At 37.4% G+C, this 21,831-nt stretch overlaps 1 protein-coding gene across 5 annotated transcripts in view; it reads right to left on the reverse strand.

Annotated features, from left to right (window-relative positions):
• The window catches only part of GLCCI1 (glucocorticoid induced 1), a 52,651-nt gene that overhangs the window by 23,503 nt on the left and 7,317 nt on the right, over nt 1-21,831 (reverse strand). For all 5 annotated transcript variants that reach the window (XM_068210330.1, XM_068210311.1, XM_068210323.1 and 2 more), the window contains exons 2-3: nt 9,540-9,691; nt 1,718-1,804 (exon numbers count right to left, since the gene is read on the reverse strand). In XM_068210330.1, the coding sequence (XP_068066431.1) occupies nt 1,718-1,804; nt 9,540-9,691 (239 nt within the window). The remainder of the gene's footprint in view (nt 1-1,717; nt 1,805-9,539; nt 9,692-21,831) is intronic.

Here is a 21,831-nt window from a genome sequence, read left to right on the forward strand (position 1 = left end):
TGACATGGGTTATGAACCCAACGAACTAGAAAAGGTAAGAAAATGGGCCTAGCTGGAGAAAGGAAAACTGAGGAATGGGAAGAACTCTATGCTGAAGAAGACAAAGGTAGGTTTTGGGGTGAACAACCATTGCAAAGTTTGGATAGAAACAACTCTCTTCCACAGCACCTATTTTGTCTACTAAGGCATTCTAGCAAAAAAAAGGAACTGTGAAACACATTAGCCAAGCATTTCTTATCTTTCTCTTGTGGTCAGTACACCAAGAGGGTGGCAACCCAGCACAATGGATCACAGTTATCAAATGGCAGAGACTTGCTTACATGCTGAAGAGTTCACTATCACTGACAGCCACAGGCCTGTGGTGAAGAAGAGCTGCTTGTTGCACAAATTGATAGGAAACTGCCAGAGTATGAAGGATAGTCTCTCAGTAAAAGCATGGAAACATTATCCTAGAAAAACAGATGCTACTCCTGTCTGTATTATAATTTCTTTGTAATGGTAGGTAAGGTTTAAGCGAAAACTTCTCAGACAAAATACTCCTTCCACACTTACTTCTGGTCACTTAATCTGTGATCCCCAGTGCTTCTCACAGCTGCAGATGAAGTCATCCAGGCAACTGAAGGCCCATGTGTCAATACATCAAGGTTTCATTAGGTGTATTTGGTAAGATGGAAACAGAAAACCCTCTTTTGATCAACCTACCTTTGGCCCAGGACCTCACCTTTAAAAATGAGGCTATTGCCACTAATGGATTGCAAGATTATTCCATATTCATCAAATGTGATTTTAAATTTTGAGTATTTAAACTTGCATCATTCGTTCTCACAATTATTCTATCAATGGTTGTCCAGAGAGGAATATATACTGCCTTTTAACTTCTTCTCCTTAGATAACCTATACACTCCTTCTCATTTTTGAATGCCCTATTCAACAGGGAGTCAAGAAAGAGCATGCAAGAAGTCCAGAGTATGAGGGAAAAGTTCCACCTCATGGGAACATGCTGCAAGATTCATTTTTCTAAAAGAAAAGTGCAGTTCTTGAAGAGAGGATACACTCTTCCTGACAGGAACATGAGGCTGAATGTAGCCCATTATTAGGTTCTGGACAGATTTAGTTACTCAAACTCTGGACAAAATGGAGGTTACTGAGACAAAAACTGAGATACTGTCATTTCAGCTGAGCTGGAGAACATTTCACTGAATCGACTTTCTTATTATGCAAATCCACCTTTTGTAGGTTCTTTCTAGTTGCAATTGTAGTCTACAGCAAAATATTTATGATTAAAGAGCATTTCAAGTACTCATACCATTACTACATCAACACTTTTTTGTGGAAGTGGTGTCCTCTCCATCTCCAACCTAAAATCTGAACAAAATTTCTAAGCAAGGATAAGTGAACATACCACCTGACACTTTGCTTCTTCCAGGAGAGCAGAGCTAAAGGTCAGAAAGCTAACTAACAGAACACTGAACAAGAAACTGGCTCCTCAATGCTCACTCTGGCCACTCTTTCACCACTAACTTAGTATGCAGGGAGGAAGTCCAACAAGCATAAAATAACAAACACTCTTCAAACAACTCTTAGACTGGGGGTAAAACCTGTTTCAGAAGTAAAAGAGGAGAGGCAAAGGGTGCAGTTTCCTGCACTCCAGATAGGGTTTAAAAAATGTCATGGGCTTATCAAAACTTCAAAGGCTCCACTGTGCAAAACTTCTCACCTCTTTCAGCTGATCAGCACTTCCCCACGATGCCGAGCGCTGATGTGATCTCTTTTCTGCTCCCTCTTCAGCCCAACAGCTGGGTGTCTAGAAAGAAAAAAAAAGAAAATGCACTGTACTGAGTTCTCCAGGTAAGAAAAGTGTCTGGTACAAACTACTGCTTTACTCTTTAAGCAGTGTAAGAGTTATGTGAATAAATTTCAGAACTTGATATGCAGCACTAATAGGCTCAATAAATAAAAAGCAATACAGAAAACAAAGCTTTGTAAACTTGCGTTTACAAAGGATGAGAACAATGCACATTACTGAAGAAGGAATCAGAGGCCTGACAAATCCCTTACCTGGCTGCTCCCAGTGTGCTTTGGCATTCATGTCTACATTTCACTTAGTGGACAGTTTAGAAAACCACACCATTAAAAAAACCGTAGAACAAACTCAAGCCAGGATTCACTTCTCCCACCTGTCTTCTTCAACAACTGGACCACAGAACCAATCCCTTCTTGCTAACTCTGACTCGGTAAGAGCTGGATACACCATTTATTTTTGGCACCAACTTACATGAGCAGCACAGTGACAGGCAGGCCTTTTCCAGCCATATCTCAAAGCTTAGAGGTCTGGGGAATTTCCTCAGATGTAGAAGCTAAAATTAAACCCCAAAGACTGAGAAGCATCAGAAAGCCCAAACTCTCAAACACTATGGTTATTTGCCACAAGGCTATAATGAAAATTGAGGTTATCCACCAGAATTCCTGAGCAAGAGAGTCACAGGAACAATGGAAACATCTAAAATTCAAGAAGAGTTTGGGATATGAACTATATAAAATTCAGTGCTATAGACACATAAATATAAATCTGTTGATGTTGATCCCCCAACAATTCCTACTAGTATTAGCTGAATCTTTCACAGTTAAATACACAAGAAATAAAACTGTGCCACTGAAAGTAACAGTTCATCCATGGGGTTTTAAGGGAGGGGACCACCTCTGACACTTCTAGGGAGACAAAACCCCAGCCCATAAAACAAATAGGATCTGGGATCCACATGCCTGTGGGACTTGTTCTCATGCATGCAGACCCTGCTCCTCCACAGCCCTCCTTACTCTTGCTTCCCATCTAGGATCTAGAAGCTTTTGTAGTACCCACACAGATACTGGAGACTGGCTCAGGCAGGAGGCTGGGCACCACTCTGGAGAACACCATCAAACCAACCCTACAGCTCCTTGCTGCCCTGCAAAGGGAGCTGGGAGCAGCCGCCAGGGCCAGGCTGCTCCAGACCAGCCATGGTACTATCAAGCTCAGAACTGTAACTTCAGAGCACAGGCTGCACCTTCATAACCACCACACTGCCACAGTATGACACAGCCTGCTATGACACTAGCACTCATTAGTGCTAGTATTTAATGTGCTCACTCTGTGTGCACAGGCCTACATAACCCTCTTGTGTTTTCTGCCACCCCTGCACTTTCCATGGTTTTGGTGCAGCTTTTTCTCTGTTATTTTTACACCACCAGTGATACTTCAACCAAAGGCCCAGCAAGCTGTGTGGGTGACTAGAAAGCCAAATGGAAAAAGTCAGTCTTGAAGTTTTTCCTGCATGTTCCCAGAAAAGAAAAACTAAGTCCTTCTATGAAAAGTTAAGAGTTCTGTGTACTTATTACATGACTCCGTTATAAAATACCCACTTCTTTTTGGGTCTGGGGAAGAAAACAGAAGATAATGTGGTTATGAAAAAAAAGAATAAAATCAAATGTGAAAAGTTAAAACAGCTACTTAAAACCATGTGAAAGACAAGGCAGTCCTTCAGCCAGGCAGCACTTAACTCTCCTGACCCAAAGCAGAGCCTCTGCCATATGCATGTGCTACCTGTGTGTGTGCATCTGCTTGCTCTGCATTTTAACAGAGCCACCTTTCTAAATAATTACTTGGTTTTGCAGATTCATCTCCCTGAAATCTGTGTGGAAGACATTCTGTTGGGTTTAAATGCTGGGGGTTTTTTAAACATTGAAGTAGCTTGCAGATTCCTACTGAACTAGTGAAATTTTTTTACTTTTTCAAAATCATAGGCTCTCACAATCTGTTACAATTTACTTTGCAATTTAAATTGCTCTTACAATATTTTACTATATCCCAAGTACAGCTGGAACCATACCCTCACACAACGCCAGTAATAAAAAGGGAATTCTGAAAAAATTTATCTTCTAAAGAGTGTGTTCTGAATACAAGACTGCTCCACCATTTGGGGAACATCAGGATGAAGTAGAACCAGGCAGTTTGGGGGCTTAAATACTTACCTGTAGTGCAAAGGGGTGTACCAGGGATCACTATAAGCTCATATCCTTTAAACTACAGCTTAATAAACTGAAAAGATATCAAGAATCTAAAAAGGCCAAAGTGACTTTCTCAATAAAGAGAAGTAAACTGTTAAAAAACAAAATAAATATATAGAACACACAGACCTGACTGTATTTTTCATAAACATGGATACTGATTCAGATAGCAAGGACAAAACACAAACTAAGATCAACCCCTGAAGACCTTCATCAACAACAGGACTGACTGCTAGGAGAGACAGGTGGAAATCTTTATAGAGTAGAGGATCCACTCAGAAATCAAAAACAAGAATCAGAAAATATCTATTTACTTAATATTAAATTTTGTACTTGTTCACGAATGCTTTGACATTCTCCTCCACTCAAATAGCATCTCCCTTGAGACAAGGACTACATGGCTGCTTTCAGCCCCTGGTAAACTGAGTCAAGACACAACCTGCAAAGTACACAGGGGGCAGACTATTTGTGATCATCAGTTTTACCTGCAGTATTGGATTACAAACCTTGTAATATGTTCCTAGCACAGTACTTAAGTCAGACAGTGTTATATTTACGTGTTATTTAGAGACAAATTTTTAAAAGAAGCAGCTTTACAAAAATAATACAACATAAGCAGTTACTAAAATATTATTGCAAGGTAGTCTTCTACAAACCCTGGAAATTGCAATCCACATTATATGAAGAATAATTTTGGGTTTGTAACATCAAATCCTTGTATTCAAGCAAAAACTTTTAAAAAACAAACAGAAGCACCCCAGATTTGCTGTATTCGAACAGAAATTCTGCTTTTCTAAGTTTAGCTTAGTATGAACACCTCATCTCATTTAAATGCTGTCATTTAGATCACAAATAAGATGAGGGTGTGTAGCACCCACGATCTGTCACATTTCATGGAAATTGTTTTCTCTTCTTATTTACAACTTCCACAAAACAGCCTTATCAATGGAAGCCTCATTTGAAGCTGCAAGTGTACTTCTGAAGTGTTAAACATATGAAAAAAAAGTAAGATTAAAGCCAGAATGTAATTCAGAATTGTATTACAACAAAAATTTCTGACTCACCAACAAAACCACAGTTGCTGCACTTCAAGTCAAAGGGAGGGTAAGAGTACCTCTCACATTAAGAAATGCCAGGCACTATCTCTGAAACTGGTAACATTTCAGAGCACCACAGAAGTGATGCACAGAATTTCATGAAGAAGAATTAGTCTTGCAATGCCATACTAAGAAACTAAGATTTTAGGGGGAGATCCTTGAAAACACTAGATAATGTATGCTGCACCTACAAGACATGGATCCCTTGTTTTCAAGATATTAAGGTTTGTGGTCCATTTCAGCTGACATGTGAGATAGGACATGCTCAAAATGCCAAAGCTGTTTGCTCTCTTCAGTCTTCATATAAATCACAATTACCACAGTTCTAACTCACCCAGCCTTGTGGAGTTCAGCACTTCTTCCAAAACGTGTGGTACTCCCGCCTTGCTTTTCTATCTATGCCAGGGACATACACCTACATTCTTTCCACTTAGATCAGAATGATTACATAGCATACCAACCTACCTAAACCTAAAATAAGACAGTATTACTTTAAGTATCTCATATTTATTGCCAGCCCTTCACTCCTATTATTACATTCAGCCTGCATTCCAGAATATCTGCACGTGTCTATGCTTTACAGGGGAAGCAATATGTTTTTGAAGAACCTCCACATTCAAAAGAAACCCAATGGCAGCACTGGAAGATAAAAACTGATGGTTTTCAGGTATTTCTAAAGCATTCAAGGGCCACCTAGAAACTTTACAAAGAGAAATTGCCTAAGCTGTTAAAAGTCAATTTGACTACAGATGATGACTCTTAACCATCAGACAGGTTAAGTTAGAATGACAAATCCACAGCTCTATGACATATCTTATTCCCTGTCCTTTCTGCCAATATACATCATTAAAATATCCCACAAAATCAATTACAACTAATACACCAATAAAAAAGCTTCATGGAATTGAGCCTCTTTGTTTACATCTGTTAATATTACAGCAAAAAAAAATCTACCCAGAAGAAAAAAAGAGTGTCTAATGACAGCTATCTATACTAAAGCCTTCACCTACCCATGAGAAAAACTGGATTCCAATATTGCTGGATATGCTTAAGTCATCAATTGGAAATCACTGGATAATAAAATGCCACTAGGGTATTTGCTCTTTTCTTTGTATTATTTAGATTGAGAAAGACTCCATGACAAATTTTAACTGACAATACTTTTGTTATGACATCAACATCATGTTTCTTTTTAATATCTCTTTTTTAAATTTTATAGATATCTTTTCAATTACTTAGCTACTGCCAAATAATTGTATTTATCAACTCTGACAATTATCCAAATGTTTCTGAAGATTCCAAGGTTAGACACAGCCATTGCAACACTGAGTTTTCTTTACACTATGAAAGGTGAAATACTTAAATGATGAAGCATAAAGAAGTGGTGTACAAAATTGTTCCATCAGTGCTCCCAAAAGAGAGAAAAAATGGGGAAAGAAGTTATACTAAGTTTCAAATGGCCTTAATGAAAAGTTCAGATTTCACAAAAGGAGAGGAAAGTACGACAATGAAGGAACTCAGGAAGGGGATCACAAAGTATATCAACACAAGTAACTTCTTATAATACGAAGTTCACCTGCATTTCTGAAATACCTAAAACACTACTAAATAAAATTGCATACCTCTGCTTATCCAAAACGTGCTGCTCCTTAACATACATGAATATACATACAGAATTCTGAGAAATACCGAATTGTACAAATACCACAATGCAGTGTTACAGTGCATTCTTCCAAAAGCAGACAACCACTTCACTTCTCTTTTGTATTTTCACTCAAAACACTTGAGGCAAGTAAGAGGGACACAGAAGTATGAACTGTAGTTCTTATTCTCCAAGATATGACAGAAACTAAACCAAACAAAATTCTGTTCCCTCCCTTCTATTATTATGAAGAAACATTTTATTCACGAGTATTATACAAGTTGAAAGAATTTAAGTGGAAAGAAGGACTTGGAATAAAGCTCACTAAAGGTTCATCTGATCACCATGAAGACCAGAAACTGTCTCTCTTTTTTTGAAAACTAGAATTCTAAGAAACTTGGAACAGCCATAATCACCACCTTAACAGAAACAGACAAAATTTGGATTTTAGGTTAACGTTTAATTAGGAACAAAATATACCCTCGAAATAGAAATAATTATTCCACCTTCAATGTAAGTTATACTGACAGCATTGTTCTTGAATTTAGAAGTAAAACAAGAGATAATGAAAATCAATAAACCATTTTCTGTATTTGCATGTTTCGCTGAAGAATAAATTAACTTCTTTTTATTTAACTCAATTTGCTATGCATGTATCCCATCAACAACTTGGAACTCATCCACAGTTCTTGAAATTAGATATACTTCAAACTACACAGAGCTCAAACAACAAAAACCCAGACATACACCAAAACATAAGACAGTGTTTTATGATTATCCTCAAGACTACCTAGTGAGCATTTTATTTGGGAAAAAACATCCAAAAACCAAACAAATAAAAAAAAAACCCACCAAACAAAAAAAGCCCTCCAACTGGAAATCACGTTGCGTATCAATATGCTTGCTCCATTTTACATTTTCATAGTCCCAAGTAGTGACTCAACTTAAGCACTGATAAATGCTTGAGTCTGGCACAATTTGAATAAAAAGACAGCTACTATAACTCCATGCTAGAAGATATCCACAAATGCAAACCTTGAGATCTCCCTGCTCCTACCCCCTTGAAATAATACTTCATTTTGTAATGACAACAGTATGCTTTTTCTCTCTTTTATACTTGTTTACGCTGAAAATGTGAAATTTCTTTTTTAGTTTCTGAATGAGGCAAAGGGAGGCAGCCAAACGTTCACATAACCTGAACACTTACTTGAGCTCACTAGGAAAGCAAATTTATTGCCAAATACTTGGAGCTGCAATATTTATAGAACAGTTTATCTTTTCGGTAACTAGTGAAAACGTTTGTTTGTGAATGTTTAAATATTCTAAATTTTCTATTCATAAGGGTATTTGTAAAGACTGATACGGATATGCATTTTAAGAGAGGGGATGAGATGCACAGTAACTACGAAGCATGCTACTGAAAATCTCTTGAATGGAAATTATGCTTTCAAAACAGAAAGACTTTAAAGTCATAGTATTGTAAAAAGAAGGCATCATGAAATTAAATCCAGGATTAATGACTTTTTAAGTAGATCTTTTGTGACAGTAAATATGACTGCTGCTTTTTGGCTAAAACGGTCTCATTTCAAAATAAGCAGGACACGAAGACAGCCTTCTCCAAAGGATCCTCATTACAGTTTCTAAAAATTTTCTTGGAACATTTTAATCATCAGTTTCTCTAATTCATTAAGTAAGATTTCTGAAACATACAGACCCTGTTTTTTTTCTTTTCTAAGCATTCTGTGCTTATCTTTACCCCATCAAAGCACTTCCTGTGCTGCATAACACCATATTTCAGAGATGAGGAAACTTCTATATACATTCTAACTTGTCCTGAACACAAAAGACTAGAATCATAGAATCTATTTCAAGACCCATGATAACTATGGATCAGAATTGTGGCACAAGAGAGAAACAACTGATTTAACAACCAAACCAACATGGCCTGTTACATTGAAACTATAACTAAAGAGTGCTAGTTTCTTCTAGTTTCCAATTTAGTTTGGAAGACGAACTCAGATGGCTTATTCCAAACCCCAAAAGCACTGCTGAAAAAAAAAAGAATGAAGCTCCTTTGAGAATATTTGGGAAGGGGTGGTTAGAATTATGTATTTTTAATCTCTTTGACAGTGATCATCTTCACAGGCAACAAGCTCCAGCACAAGGAGGAAGCAGGTAAAAAAGAACATTCACCTTTCCAGTAAAAGAGCACTGGAGCAGTACAATGCCCCAGCAACCTACCTGCCAGAGGGTCCTACTAAGGACAGAGCCCTGAAGAGAATCCAAGGCTATCACAAGAGTATCAGACCATGAATAACCTCAGTGGCCTTCCCTCAGCCCCCCACACACACACACAGTTTTTGAGACTGACAGTTTTATTACCATGATTTAGTAAAATCTGTTTGTCAGCCACTGTTATATGGACTTTTTTTCTTAAATAACACTCAGCACAATTTTGCATATAGCAGCTTCAAAATAAACCAGATATAAGGCTGAGCTTGATATCTGCTTATTTAGCCTCATAGATCTGCCCACATTGAGAAAATTATCTTTAACAAGTGTTTTCTAAAAGCATAAAGATATTAACATCACATACTGTGTTACTGCATTAGCACCGATTAAAAAAAGACTACTGTAACTTATTTTAGGATTTCATGTTTCTAATAAAATTAAACAAATCCACATTTCTTCAGAATTAAATTGAGTAGACATCAATTATATGAAACATCTCTGTTGTCTTGTTTTACTGCTTTTACCTGAGTAGATTTATCTTTCATACATGAAGGGTAGTGTACATGGGGATCACGTGGCCACTGTCCTGTGAGGTAAGGTCCTGTTATTGTGTCCAAAGAAGAAGTTCGCCTTATGGTACCAGAAGTTCTGATTTGCTGGGATTTTGGCCTGTCCACTGTAGAAAACCAGAACAAAATCAACAAAAAAGTCAGGCTAAATTTGACGTGAAAAGTTAAAAGCTAGCTATGACACACAATGGCAAGAACATATCAGAAACCTTTGTCTAAATGCCAAGCTGAAGAGAACGCCATCACATCAAAGCAAATACATCAGACAAAAAATAAAAACAAATAGAAAAGGGAAAATTTAACAGTTACAAAAACCCCAGTGCTTAAGGTATTCATATCTGCAAAGAACTGAGCTACTTATGCTATGTATTTTCATCAGCAAAAAACAACGAGCAAATTTAAATACAGTGATGATGCAACTCAGGAAAGCCAGACATGCAGAAATAGAAAATACAGCATAGCACTTTTTAAGTCAGCTTGCTTAGCTTTCTAAATACTAAAATACAAATCATGAGAAAAATCATGGTTGTTAAGAGGATGCATGTCCGATTTATCTTCTTTTCCATATTATTTCAGAATTCCAATCGATTCCATATTATTTACAAGATCCCACTGCAGGCCTTAGCAAGCTGAGTGAGGCTCCGTCTTTCCCTGACAGAGCACCGCTCAGAGCAGCTGCCTTGTTTGTTTTCCCTCATCATTGTGCCTGCAGTCCTCGACTCCTCCCTGTACTTTTCTTGCCATACACCCAGATCGTGGAACACTTTTTCTTGCATTGCATTTGGAGAGCAAAGTGCAGGGTGATTCACGAGACTGATGTGGGAAAGAGCAGAATTTTACGGCATGCTCTCTGGATTGTCTTTCTCTGTTTTGTCCTTTAGGCAAAATTACTTCATATACTCATTTTCTAGACTTCACATTAGCCAACCTAAGCCCTACATGGCAGCTACTGTCTGTTCTGCTCATCCCTACCAAAAGAAATTTACAACTGAGATAACTTCCAAGTTAATCACATGCCATGCACTGATCTGACCCACCAAAAGCCTACTGACTGCTCAGAACGTTGAGAGCAGACCTGCTGGCACACTTCTGAGTCCAAACATGGCCACTGGCCTTCACAAGTATTTTCTATTAGTGTATCAGCTAGAACTGATGGATCTCAAAAGGCAGAGTCCATCAACAATGTGATATAGAGCATTCAGCACAGTTAGGGCACAGCTTGCACTAATACAGTATGGTTATAGTATGATATAGGAAGACAATGTTAAAATAGACCATTTTAGACAAATATATAGACCTGCTGAAACACTGTATTAGCTACTCATTTTAGGTGAAGGGTTCTCAATAATGCTGTGAATTGGACACAACATAATGTATCATGCTGACTTTCATATTATAATTATTCTGACTGCCTTATCTATAAATCAAATCTCTACCATTTCTAATAGATCTATCTTTATAGGATTCCAATTGTGACAAATCTGCATTTTAAGAAAGATCCTTGAACTATTAAAAGTGAAGAAGTCTGAAATGCAAAATAGAGATGACAAATTTTAAAAATTAAAGTAGTGTTTGCATCTGCACTGAAGCACAAGTGTACCTAATGGGTAAAAAGCTACAAAGAATTCTTCCAACCTTCCCTGTCGTGCTATGGCACTATGCTACTCTCTCAGCCCAAGTTTTGAAAGTTTCTCAAAAAACACCTTTTAAAACAAGTCAAAAACAATGCACAAGATAATGTTTAAAGATGAGGAAGTAAGGAGTAAACCCTAGAAAACACAAGCCCAAAAGACACAACAAAATATATACAACCGGACAGTTAAGGCTTGTAACTTGTTCTACACCCAGAGGAAAGGCAACAGAAATCCCAACATTAATAACTAAAATAATGCCATTAAAACTGAAGAGAAACCAACACCACCAAAAATTACTAGTTTTGTTTTCCCATGGCCATCTTGGAAGTGGACTGCAAGACACTGTCAAGCCTTAAAACTGAGAGAAGAAAAAGATCAAGATGTGGTTTCCAAAGTCCCTACTATTCATCAATGTTTCTCTGAATTAGGGAAATAAACCACTTCTCAACTGCATAAACCAATTTGAGTTAACACTAATTTAATGACATCCCTATTCCACCGTCGTCTGTACTCCTTCCATCTCCTTTGAGAAGGCATGCACAGACACATGTGTGAATCCACCTGGCAAAATAATTCACTGAGTTAAACATAATGAAAGCTAAAGTGCACCCCCAAAAGTCAAAAACACAGGGTTTTCCCCATTACAGCAGAGTTGGCACAACATAATGGGCAGAAACCACCAGGAGAGCTAGAAGAGCAGCAGCCCTTTGGTCTGTTCAAAAACAGTTTTGGTTCCTCACCTCTTATGATGTATCATTAGAACATAAAAAATAAAGGAGAAGGGATCTATAAGCATGACATTTGAAGGAACTTTTGCAAATTAGTTTCTGACAAAGTGTCTTGTATAGTAATGGACTCAGACATGACAGGATGCCCTGGAGAGCATCACTGTACTGGACCCAAACAGTGGCAGATCAGATCAGCTTAAGTAGTTTTCTAAATATTAGAACTGCTCTCAGGGTTTATTTCTTCATCTTGCTTTTCTCACCTCATCATAGGTGTGGCTTCCCACTACTGCAGGGAGCTACTATATAACACTTCTTCCCAAATTTTCATTATCAATGGAATGTTGATGCTACAATCATGAATACCCTTTTCCCAAATCACTTTCTCTGGTTGGAAACATCATGCTCCAGTTTTCTCAGAGAATCAAAACAGCTGAAGTGCTTCAACAGCTCCTGAAGATAGCCAACAGATTTCAGCATTCAGAAAGGCTTCAACAATATTAAGAAATCTCTAAAATTACAGACTGTAAGGTTCTGAAGACTGAAACTTCCAAGTTTCAGATTAAAACTCATCTGACAATATACCAAGTGTATGAATGGACTTTACTGCAGCAGTAAGTCAAAGGATTCTGTTGTTTTAGTGACAAGTGAGACACCTCATATGAAACACAGCCCTACCTCCAGAATAAGCAAACTTAAGATCACAGCACTTAACTTCATCAGGTCATGTTACACAGCTTATCTAGAAACAAGAAAAGCAAGACATATGCTTGCAACAAGGCAAAATACCTCATGACCACTGCGATTAGCTTGGTTGATTAGAGCATGATGATAATACTGCCCAGGTTGTGGGTTTGATCCCTGTATGGCTCTTCTCTTAAGAGTGGGACTCCATGATCCCTGTGAGTCCCAATTCGGAATATTCTGTGGTTCTATGTGTTACTTAAAATATGCCACAAGTTTTAATGGCATGTATTTTAGGATAAGTGGCTACACCATTCTAGTTATGAATGTTACACAAAGTGACACAAGGGTCCACCTGAATACTACAGCTGGCAAAATTTGGCGTGATCCTACCTCCCAGCAGGAATCAACTAAAATAACTTGCATGAAATCATGATTCTGCATGCTGCATTGAGAGCAAAGAGAACTCTAGTTATACCACCTATAACCTGACTGAAAAAAGGTTTTCATTTCTCTGACAGCAAAATGTAATTCAGTAAGAGCCTAACACGACAGCTCTTTTGAAAAGGACATGGGGCTAAAATAAAACCATCTGCTGCAGCTCTAAAAATGAAGAGCGTGCCTTCCCATCTAGGATAGAGGCAGCTAACCTGCACATAATCTGAAAGCCATGTTCACAGTCCATTTTTAGCTTAAATAGCTTTGTGCCACATGTGCAATGAGGAAAATCACCTGCAACAGAACAGCAAGACTGACAGCTAGCACTGGTAGCAGTAAAAAAACTGGTTCAGCTCAATCCACCAGAGCTCATCTGTCAACGTCTTTTCTTCCCATGTTTCTTTCAACAGTTAGCAAATTCAGTTCAAATTTGGCCAGAACTTTTCCACTCACGTACTTGCATAGATATAACTGATTTTAAAGGACTAAAATTATCCTAAGAACCTCAGGTAACACAGACTACTCTCAAACTGAGTGAAAACCATGAAATAAAAATAAAATTCATTCTTCTCCAAAACTAATATTGTCATCTCACTACTGATGTCAGCTAATTGTGACACTGTCCTGCTGTCCTGCCAAAAGCTTAGACAACATTCTTGCAGTAATTTCTTAATTTCTTTTTTCAAAAGTTTTTCTTTAATTTAAACTATTAACCCAAGACCATGAAATATCAGTATTAAATTCCACAATAATTTTCATGAGATGTCGTTTCTCTTCAGTTTAGTTGCTAGCACCCTGCACAACCTTCTAGTCACAAGCTACTCATGAAATGAGTCCCAAAGCTTAGGACTCATCCATTCCTGAAGAATTTCAGATTTTGTCTAGGAAATAAATATTAACTTCAAAAAACTTCAAATACAACTTCAAATAAATACTAACTACAAAATAATTTTCTCCGAAAATACTCTTGGGAAGACTCACTATGATGGATATCCTGGTCTGCCTAAGACTCTTTTTAAGAGCCACAAAGTCAGAGCTCAAATAGTATGGCCCAAAGGATATTCAGAGACTGCATATACCACAATAAAATAGCATCAGGTATTTCTAGGACATTCCTATCAGATCTGACAACAAATTTACAACAATCTACTAACTAATGAGATGCAGAAGTGCCTGTGTGAATGCTTCTTAAATAATGAATTATGTGGGAATGCAGTCTAGGAAATCAAAAACTAGAAATGGAAAGCTGAATATTAAGGAATGGTGACCCACAGTGAATGATGGCTTGACATCACTTAAGTCACATTTTCCACAGCAGTTACTGATGACTGTCCTACACCTAAAGTCCCCTCTCCTGTTACACCTTGTAAAAGCATGAAAAAGGGATACCTTTGCTCTTGCTTACTTTGGACAGTGATTCCCTGAGTACCATAAAAGCAGACTTCTGGATTCAAGAAGACTGTCTCTGAAAAGCCTGGTCAAGGGAGGTTTTTCCTTCATTCTTGCTTGTTTTTTAAGCATGTATATAGAGACATGGTACTGACATCTGAATGTATATCTGATTGGTCTCCCCTGTTCTGACTATGTAGGTAGATGGTCAAACTGGTGCATGTTTAATTTATGGAACTTGTCTCTATGACTTTGCCAGGAAAAAGATTGAATAATGGGGATTTAGAGGCCACTCTAAAAAAATATTTCAATCTTCATTCTCAAGAAGGCTTTTCTCTTGTAATTGGAGCCACAATCTCTCATGAAAAAGATTAACAAGGGATTTGGGGTCCCCTGAAGTTTTACTCCAGAGGACTAAAGATATCTATTGGCTCAAAAGACATTTCCCAGTTGCCAGTGACTGACGGACTTGTTTCTGACCCAGTCTGCTAACTGTCTGCATGAATGCATTAACAGTTTAGAAAGGTGCAGAGCAACAAAGAGCATGCTGTTTGCCATGTACTGCTCATACAAAATAACAAAAAATAGGATTTTAAATAGGATCTTAAAAACACCCACAGCACTCTTTTATGTAATTGAAAAGAAAAAAACACGAAATTACTGCACTCTTCCTTCATAATTTCAAATTTAATAGCCTAATCTCTTTAATAGCTTAAAACAAAACAAAACACAAAACACATTTTCAAACATTTAAAAGGCAGTACAGTGCTTTGCTACCAAAATTATAATTCTAAGAGAACATAAGAAGAGACAGTCTTTTTAAGTTACCTTCCGATACATCTCTAAAGTACTTTACATTCAGCTCCTTAAAACGTGTTTTCATTATGTGCACCACACTGGTTTTGGTTTAGTCGTATCAACTTCAGAAATTATTCCCTAGTTTATATCTTTAGAAATTACAAGAGAGAATGACTAAAAACAAAGAGGGTTGACATTCTGAAGTTACTACCCTAAAGAGACAGACACAATCCACTCAAATTTCCTCTCATCATCCTAACTGAAGGGAAAAATAAAGGCAGCACAGAACAGCACCATAATCTAACCAAGGCTCCAACAACCAAAACCAAGCAAGCAGAAAGCAGACTACTTCTTGAGAGCGAAGATCCTTTCAGAGATCCAGGTCAATGAATGATGTGCTTTCTGCATCCAGAATTCTTCAGGGAGAAAAAACAAAATAGAGAGGGAAGCCAGTCTTCCACACAGATCATTTCCACACAGTCTGATAGTCAGGGCCGATTTGGCTTTGTACCTGGCAAGGCTTATGAGAATTCAGACTGAACTGCAAGAAACAGAAGTCTATCAAGACAGGACGTCACCTATACTGGGAAAACAACCTAAGACAAAACCGGCTTGTTCCTTCAAAGGAAAATTGTACACACACTGACCCACAGCACAGGATTTAGGAATCAACTATACTGAGTTATCTTTTATAGCTATGACCAATTCATCTAAAAAGAGATCTTCTGGTTAGTCACTGAATCCAACCCATAGGTTAAGGCACTCCCTTCCATAATGGAGGTTTCATGCAAGACTCTCAAGGACACCTAGCCACCCAGGATGGCACAGTGGCAGGGATACCAGAGGAAGTAGAAAACATGGATGAATTTGTAGGTGTATTTCACTGGCCCTGCAGTTGACTCATGCATGTATGTTGAAGCAAGGCCTTTGCTTCATGTCCCTTATTCGCCCCAACCACATGTCAAGTAAAATGTGACTATGAATATATTTCAGAAGTCAGATTCTGTTCACAGCAAAACTCCCCTGTTTAAAATCAACATTATCCTTAGAGATCAAACACAGAAAGAATGCTCTAATCTCCATAAGAAAAGTAAACAAACCATACGGCAGAAAGTTTCAGCCCGCTAAAGCTAAACTATTCTTCTGACAAGGATTACTGCTGGCATGTACAGGACCTGTAGGATTTCATGTCACAAAAGCCTGCTTTGTTCAACAGATGTAACCTACACACTTGCACTCTTCTAACAGGATGACATGTAGGTAAATAACACTAATTCCAAACCTTCATATTTTCATGTATTTCACGTTTTTAGAATATATTTTTCTTTGTAAGATTATTACTTCAAATTTAAATACTATACAAATATCTAAACGTGGTATCATTCAATAAAGTGTTTGTACTATAAAGTTAAGACAAATTTGATTGGAGCTCAGCAGCTAAGTACTTGGGAAAAAGCACACTGAAACAACCATCCATTAACTGTTGGACACTTCACCAGATACAAAGAATTTCCTTCCTTTTAGTTCATTAATTTAGATCTGCTGAATCATCTATTCTATGTAGCCAATACTGAGAACCAAACTGGGAACCAAGAACAGCACTAAAGCTTGGGGTGTTATTTTTTTCTTCCAGTATATTAATAATTAAAATACTGAAGGTCATTATAAGCACATGCAGTTGATTCAGTAACTGAAGAACACTTTTTTCAAACAAACTTGATGACTCTGAAGGGATTTTTTGCTGTGGCTGTTGCTATAAAGACAATATTTAAAATTTAACAAGATGTAGAAAGTGAGGGTTTTGTAAACCTTCAATCTAATTCTTCTTTCCATCAAAATGCAGCTGGACATAATAATGAATAAAACAAATCAGAAGGCACAACTCACCATTTTCATAATCAAAATACACAAAGAACTGTAATCAATGCACAGGGGCTATACAATGCCATCATAATGATCACCAATTATTAGAGATAGAAAGCATTCTCCTAGCTAGAGCAAATTATACTAAACAACAATATATTTTTCTGAAAAAAAAATTGAAAAATAGAAATGGAAAACCAGACTAAAATTGCCTAAATAAGAATGCTCAACTTTGATCATTAAATAAATTATCTTTTCATTATCAACTAAACATAGAAACAAAGGACTAGAAACAACCTCCTAAATCTGGAGCTCACTTTGCAGCTATCACTGACAAAACACATAATCACTTCAAAACAGAGTACAGTAAAATCTTACAGCAGCTATTTGTCCTCACAATTCCTACTGGAAAAATAATCCAGGAACTTTTCCTTTCCTGATGGTTTCAAGCCTTCTTACAGTTTAATATATAAATATTTATATTGTCAACCCAATCCACCCACTCATTCCGTTCCTTGCTCACCTGGATTCTGACAAAGCAACTGTATTTTTATTCAGATTTTTTCAGAATCACACAGTTGAACTCCTAACCTGTGAGTCCTTCTCTGAGTCAGCTCCAGTTTGACTTTACCTTTCTTGACCTGTGGAGCATGAAAAGGGTGTGCAGTACCCCATTTAATGTCTCACCAGCCCCTGTGTGGCCAAGTGCTCTTCATGTAAGACCAGACCTGTGCCCAAAGGTTTTTCAGTTGCTTCATGTTGGCAGTTTAGAGATCTCACCATCACCCAACTCCACCCTCCAGAATTTTCATATTAGATGTTCCTCCTGTGAGAAAAAGATACTCTGATCGAGCACAACTCCATGTAAATTAACTTCCAATTTTTACTTTTAAATCAATTTATTTAACTTATTACTTCAATTCCCATGGTTCTTAAACTCTTCTTGCATAATTTTCCTGTGTACTACTTAAATCTCTCAATATTCATCAACAGTTTCATCACCCCAATTTCAAAATTTGCCTAAACAGATAAGATCTACTTCCTGTCTAGATCATCAGTTTTCCTATCAAATCAACCAGGTTAACGTGACACCACTTGGAGAGCTCATTTTGCACTTTAACATTTCTCCCTGGTTTCCACCATCCCTTCAAATTTCTTTTGAAGTTTCACCAATAGTTCTCCATACTTTAGAACTGAACACAACGTTTTTCACATTTTTAAAACATCAGCATTGCTGATGTACCTGCTATACTCAGGAGGTATCTATTCTCTAATGACGTCATTCCTACTAACAAGACTGGCTCAGAAATTTGAAGGTAAGTGTCAATTTCTGAGTAGGCTTTTCTAGAATCCTGCAACACAGATCTCTGAACTGACTTTACTGAAATATGCACTCTGTATTTAGCACAGGTTTGGTAATTCCTAATTCCAAATTATCCTTGTCCCTTACAATTTTTTTTTTTTTTTATCTTTCAGGGTTAAAAATCACTGTCCTTATGGAAAGTGATTTCTTAAGACTTTTTTTCTAAGAAGCATTAAAGAAATATCTGTGCTATTTCCTCTGAGACTGTAGCTACTATTCCTTGGAGCTGACTTTGAAACCATATTCTAGCAAATCAGTCTCAGATCTTTTTTTCTCCATACCAAATGGTTACAACTTTTTCCTCATTTTTCAATCTGCATGTTTCTATTTTCTCTCTTAAAGCACACAAAGTCCAAGCCTGTTCATGTTTTAACAATTCTCAGCTAAGGGTTCACCTTTTGATTGGTAACATGACATCCTTTCCTCAGTTCTTCCTGCTGTTTCTTGCAGGCACTCTGCTTATTCCTAGCAGCCTTTTCGAGGTAAGTGTCCATGCAATCAGATCACATCCTTGAACTTTTCTGGTGTCTGAAAGACTCCAACAGTATTAACATTTTTCATTAAAACAGATTCTCTATTATTCAAGGCAAAGCAACACTGTTTAGACAAATTTTCAAAGTACTTCCTTCCGAAATCCAAAACTTTACTCCCGATTCATGACTTTTAAACAAACCTCTATGTAGGATTTTCTTCTTTTGCTGTATATGCGTGTAAATTTGCATGACTAAACAAAGACTAGATCTAACATTTCTTTCATGTATGTACAGTGTCAGCAGACCCATTTCTTCTGCTACTCTGAAATTTTGACTTGTTACAGGTGGTAATTCCTAACTTCAGTGTGGCCAGTCTAAGTTTGTACTATAAATCTTGAGATCAAAAGATCTCGCTGTACCCTTCAACTTCGTATTAAAGGCTATACACACCACTAAGCAAAAATCATGCGCCTCCAATCATCTGAATAGCCCAGTTCCTTCTTCGGAAGAAATTAAGGTAGATCTATACAACAGATTTACAAAATATTTTAAATAATATATGGACTGCATACTTTGCTAAACAACTTGTTTTGAAAGAATGAGCCTCTCTTTCTACAGCAACACACAAAGTTTATTTGGATCTTCCACATGGACAATATCCTACACTGAGTATGTGTCTGCAGTCAGTTCCTTGTATGGACATTTTTCAAACACACATTACTTTTAGACATGCATGAGTTAATCACATTTTTGCCCATGAGAATTTTTTCTCTTCCAGATTAGGCCTTTTCCTTGCTCCCTTTGAAAAGAACAGAAAGTATTTCAAATGTATTTTATGGTTTCTTTGTGGGTGAAGAAAACATTGCAAAGATAATTACAGCAGGCAGGTTATCAGGTATAACAAAAGAGCCACTGAAGGTGAAAGAGCTGAGGAATCAGAGTATGAGAGAAAGGAAGTGTGGTATTCCACTATCAATTGCCACAATTAAGCAAACACAGCTATCAGTTAAGAATGAAGATGTTAAGACCTTGAACAGAAATTTACTTCTGTGAAGACAGCTTCTCCTCTAACCTGGCAGCTTCCCAGCTACTGTGTAAACCTAAGTCTCATTCTGCATTCTTCAGCAGTTAGCTGGTATTTTTAGAGTCACACTGGTCAAAGTCTGTTCCGGGACACAGCGTAAATCTAGGTTTAACTTTCAGTGAGCAGCTCAACTCTTCATTGCTTTGAAAAGCAGAAAGTTAAGGTATCACATATAACAAAGATCTACCATAATATATGCTGAATATGGAGGTGTAACACCTAGCTCACAGAGTCAAAGCTGCAAAGCCACTTGGTTTTCATAATGTACTTTCCAGGGCTCCAGATTCCAGAAAGACTGACTAGCTGACACACAGCACTGAACTGGATTCCATGTGTGAACAGTGAACTCATCAAACCTTTCCAGAGCAGCACCACTCTGATACCTACTACAGTCACCACCATCTTCCAGTCCTACTGGGCTAGGGAGCTCTGCCATGGCATGCAGAAAGAGTGGTCCTGAGATCATGTTCAATACCTACAGAAATTCATAGCTTTTTTAGAGCTAGCTGCTCTATGCTGTCTTTCTGTAGCCTGAATTATGGGAACACAGTGCAAAATTTTCAAAGTTTATCCAGCAACATTTCTGATCCAGCATGGATACAGCACTTAAGTTGCTAAGAAAAGCAACTGCACTGTTACCCCCGAGCTACATGTTCATAAACCTGGGATTTTATATCTGCATTTAGGTAATCTGCTCCCTAATAGTCAACTTCCGACTTCATGGCATTATCTGAAGTGGGGTTTGTATTTACAGGGTAAATTCTGCAGACCAAAATTAATTGAATTAGCTAGTAATTGAACACTGAATAACAAAAACTTGCTTCCTGGTAAGAACACATGATTTCCAAATGATAGCTTGGTCTCCAAATGCTGACAAATGTCAAACAATGATTACAGTTTTCATATTTTTTTTGTACTGCAGCCTAAGCACCTATATTAAAATGTTTGGGGTTTCTTCCTAACCATGAAGACTTTTAAAAACTTTAGATACCCGAGTAATCCAGCTAGCTAACCTTTACTAATTATTTCTTTCAGAACTCCAGAACAGGCATTATACACCAAAAGACCTAAGATAAAAAGACACATGATATAACAATACCCACATTGCCATACATTTAATTGGTTCACAACTGAGTAACTACTGTTGTACAAAACATTTCTAAAAGACAGCTATAGTATACTTATTATATAATATTAAAATTAATTTAGCTATAGAACATAATTTCAAATTCAAGTATGAATGTCAGTCATCGTGCAATGACCTGACAGTCAGAAATAAGTATTAATTCCTGAAGTTTAGAAGTGTGTTTACAACACTGCTTCATGGCTGATGGTAAGAGCATAGGAAAGGAGGCTGAAGGTAGCCTTCTGCAAACAGGTGACTAGCATTGTTCAGGGAATGAGACACTCAAATTATTATTCTTGTTTAGACTCAGCAGATTGAGAAGAAAATATTCTAGAGAGGATGTTAGATTATTCAAAAACCATGACAGAACTACTGCCTACTGCTCTTGTGAGCAAAATATGAGACACTTTCTTCCTAAAGAGGAAACAATGCATAGTTTGGGTAAAGCTAGTTTCAAGTTGTGCAAAATAAATGGCATGTAAGAACCAATGCTGCTGTTCACTCATGTGAGAACAATATCCATTGCAAACAGCTACTCCTCAATTGAACACCAGCAACAGTGAAAAGCAAGTCCTATAAACACCAACATCAGTGGCATCATTTACCACTGGCACATATGCAACACTAAATAAGGAAGCCTAACCATACAGTACTTTGCATCAGGGTTTCA

Source organism: Anomalospiza imberbis, chromosome 1, assembly GCF_031753505.1.
Source record: "Anomalospiza imberbis isolate Cuckoo-Finch-1a 21T00152 chromosome 1, ASM3175350v1, whole genome shotgun sequence".
Taxonomy (NCBI): Eukaryota; Metazoa; Chordata; class Aves; order Passeriformes; family Viduidae; genus Anomalospiza; species Anomalospiza imberbis.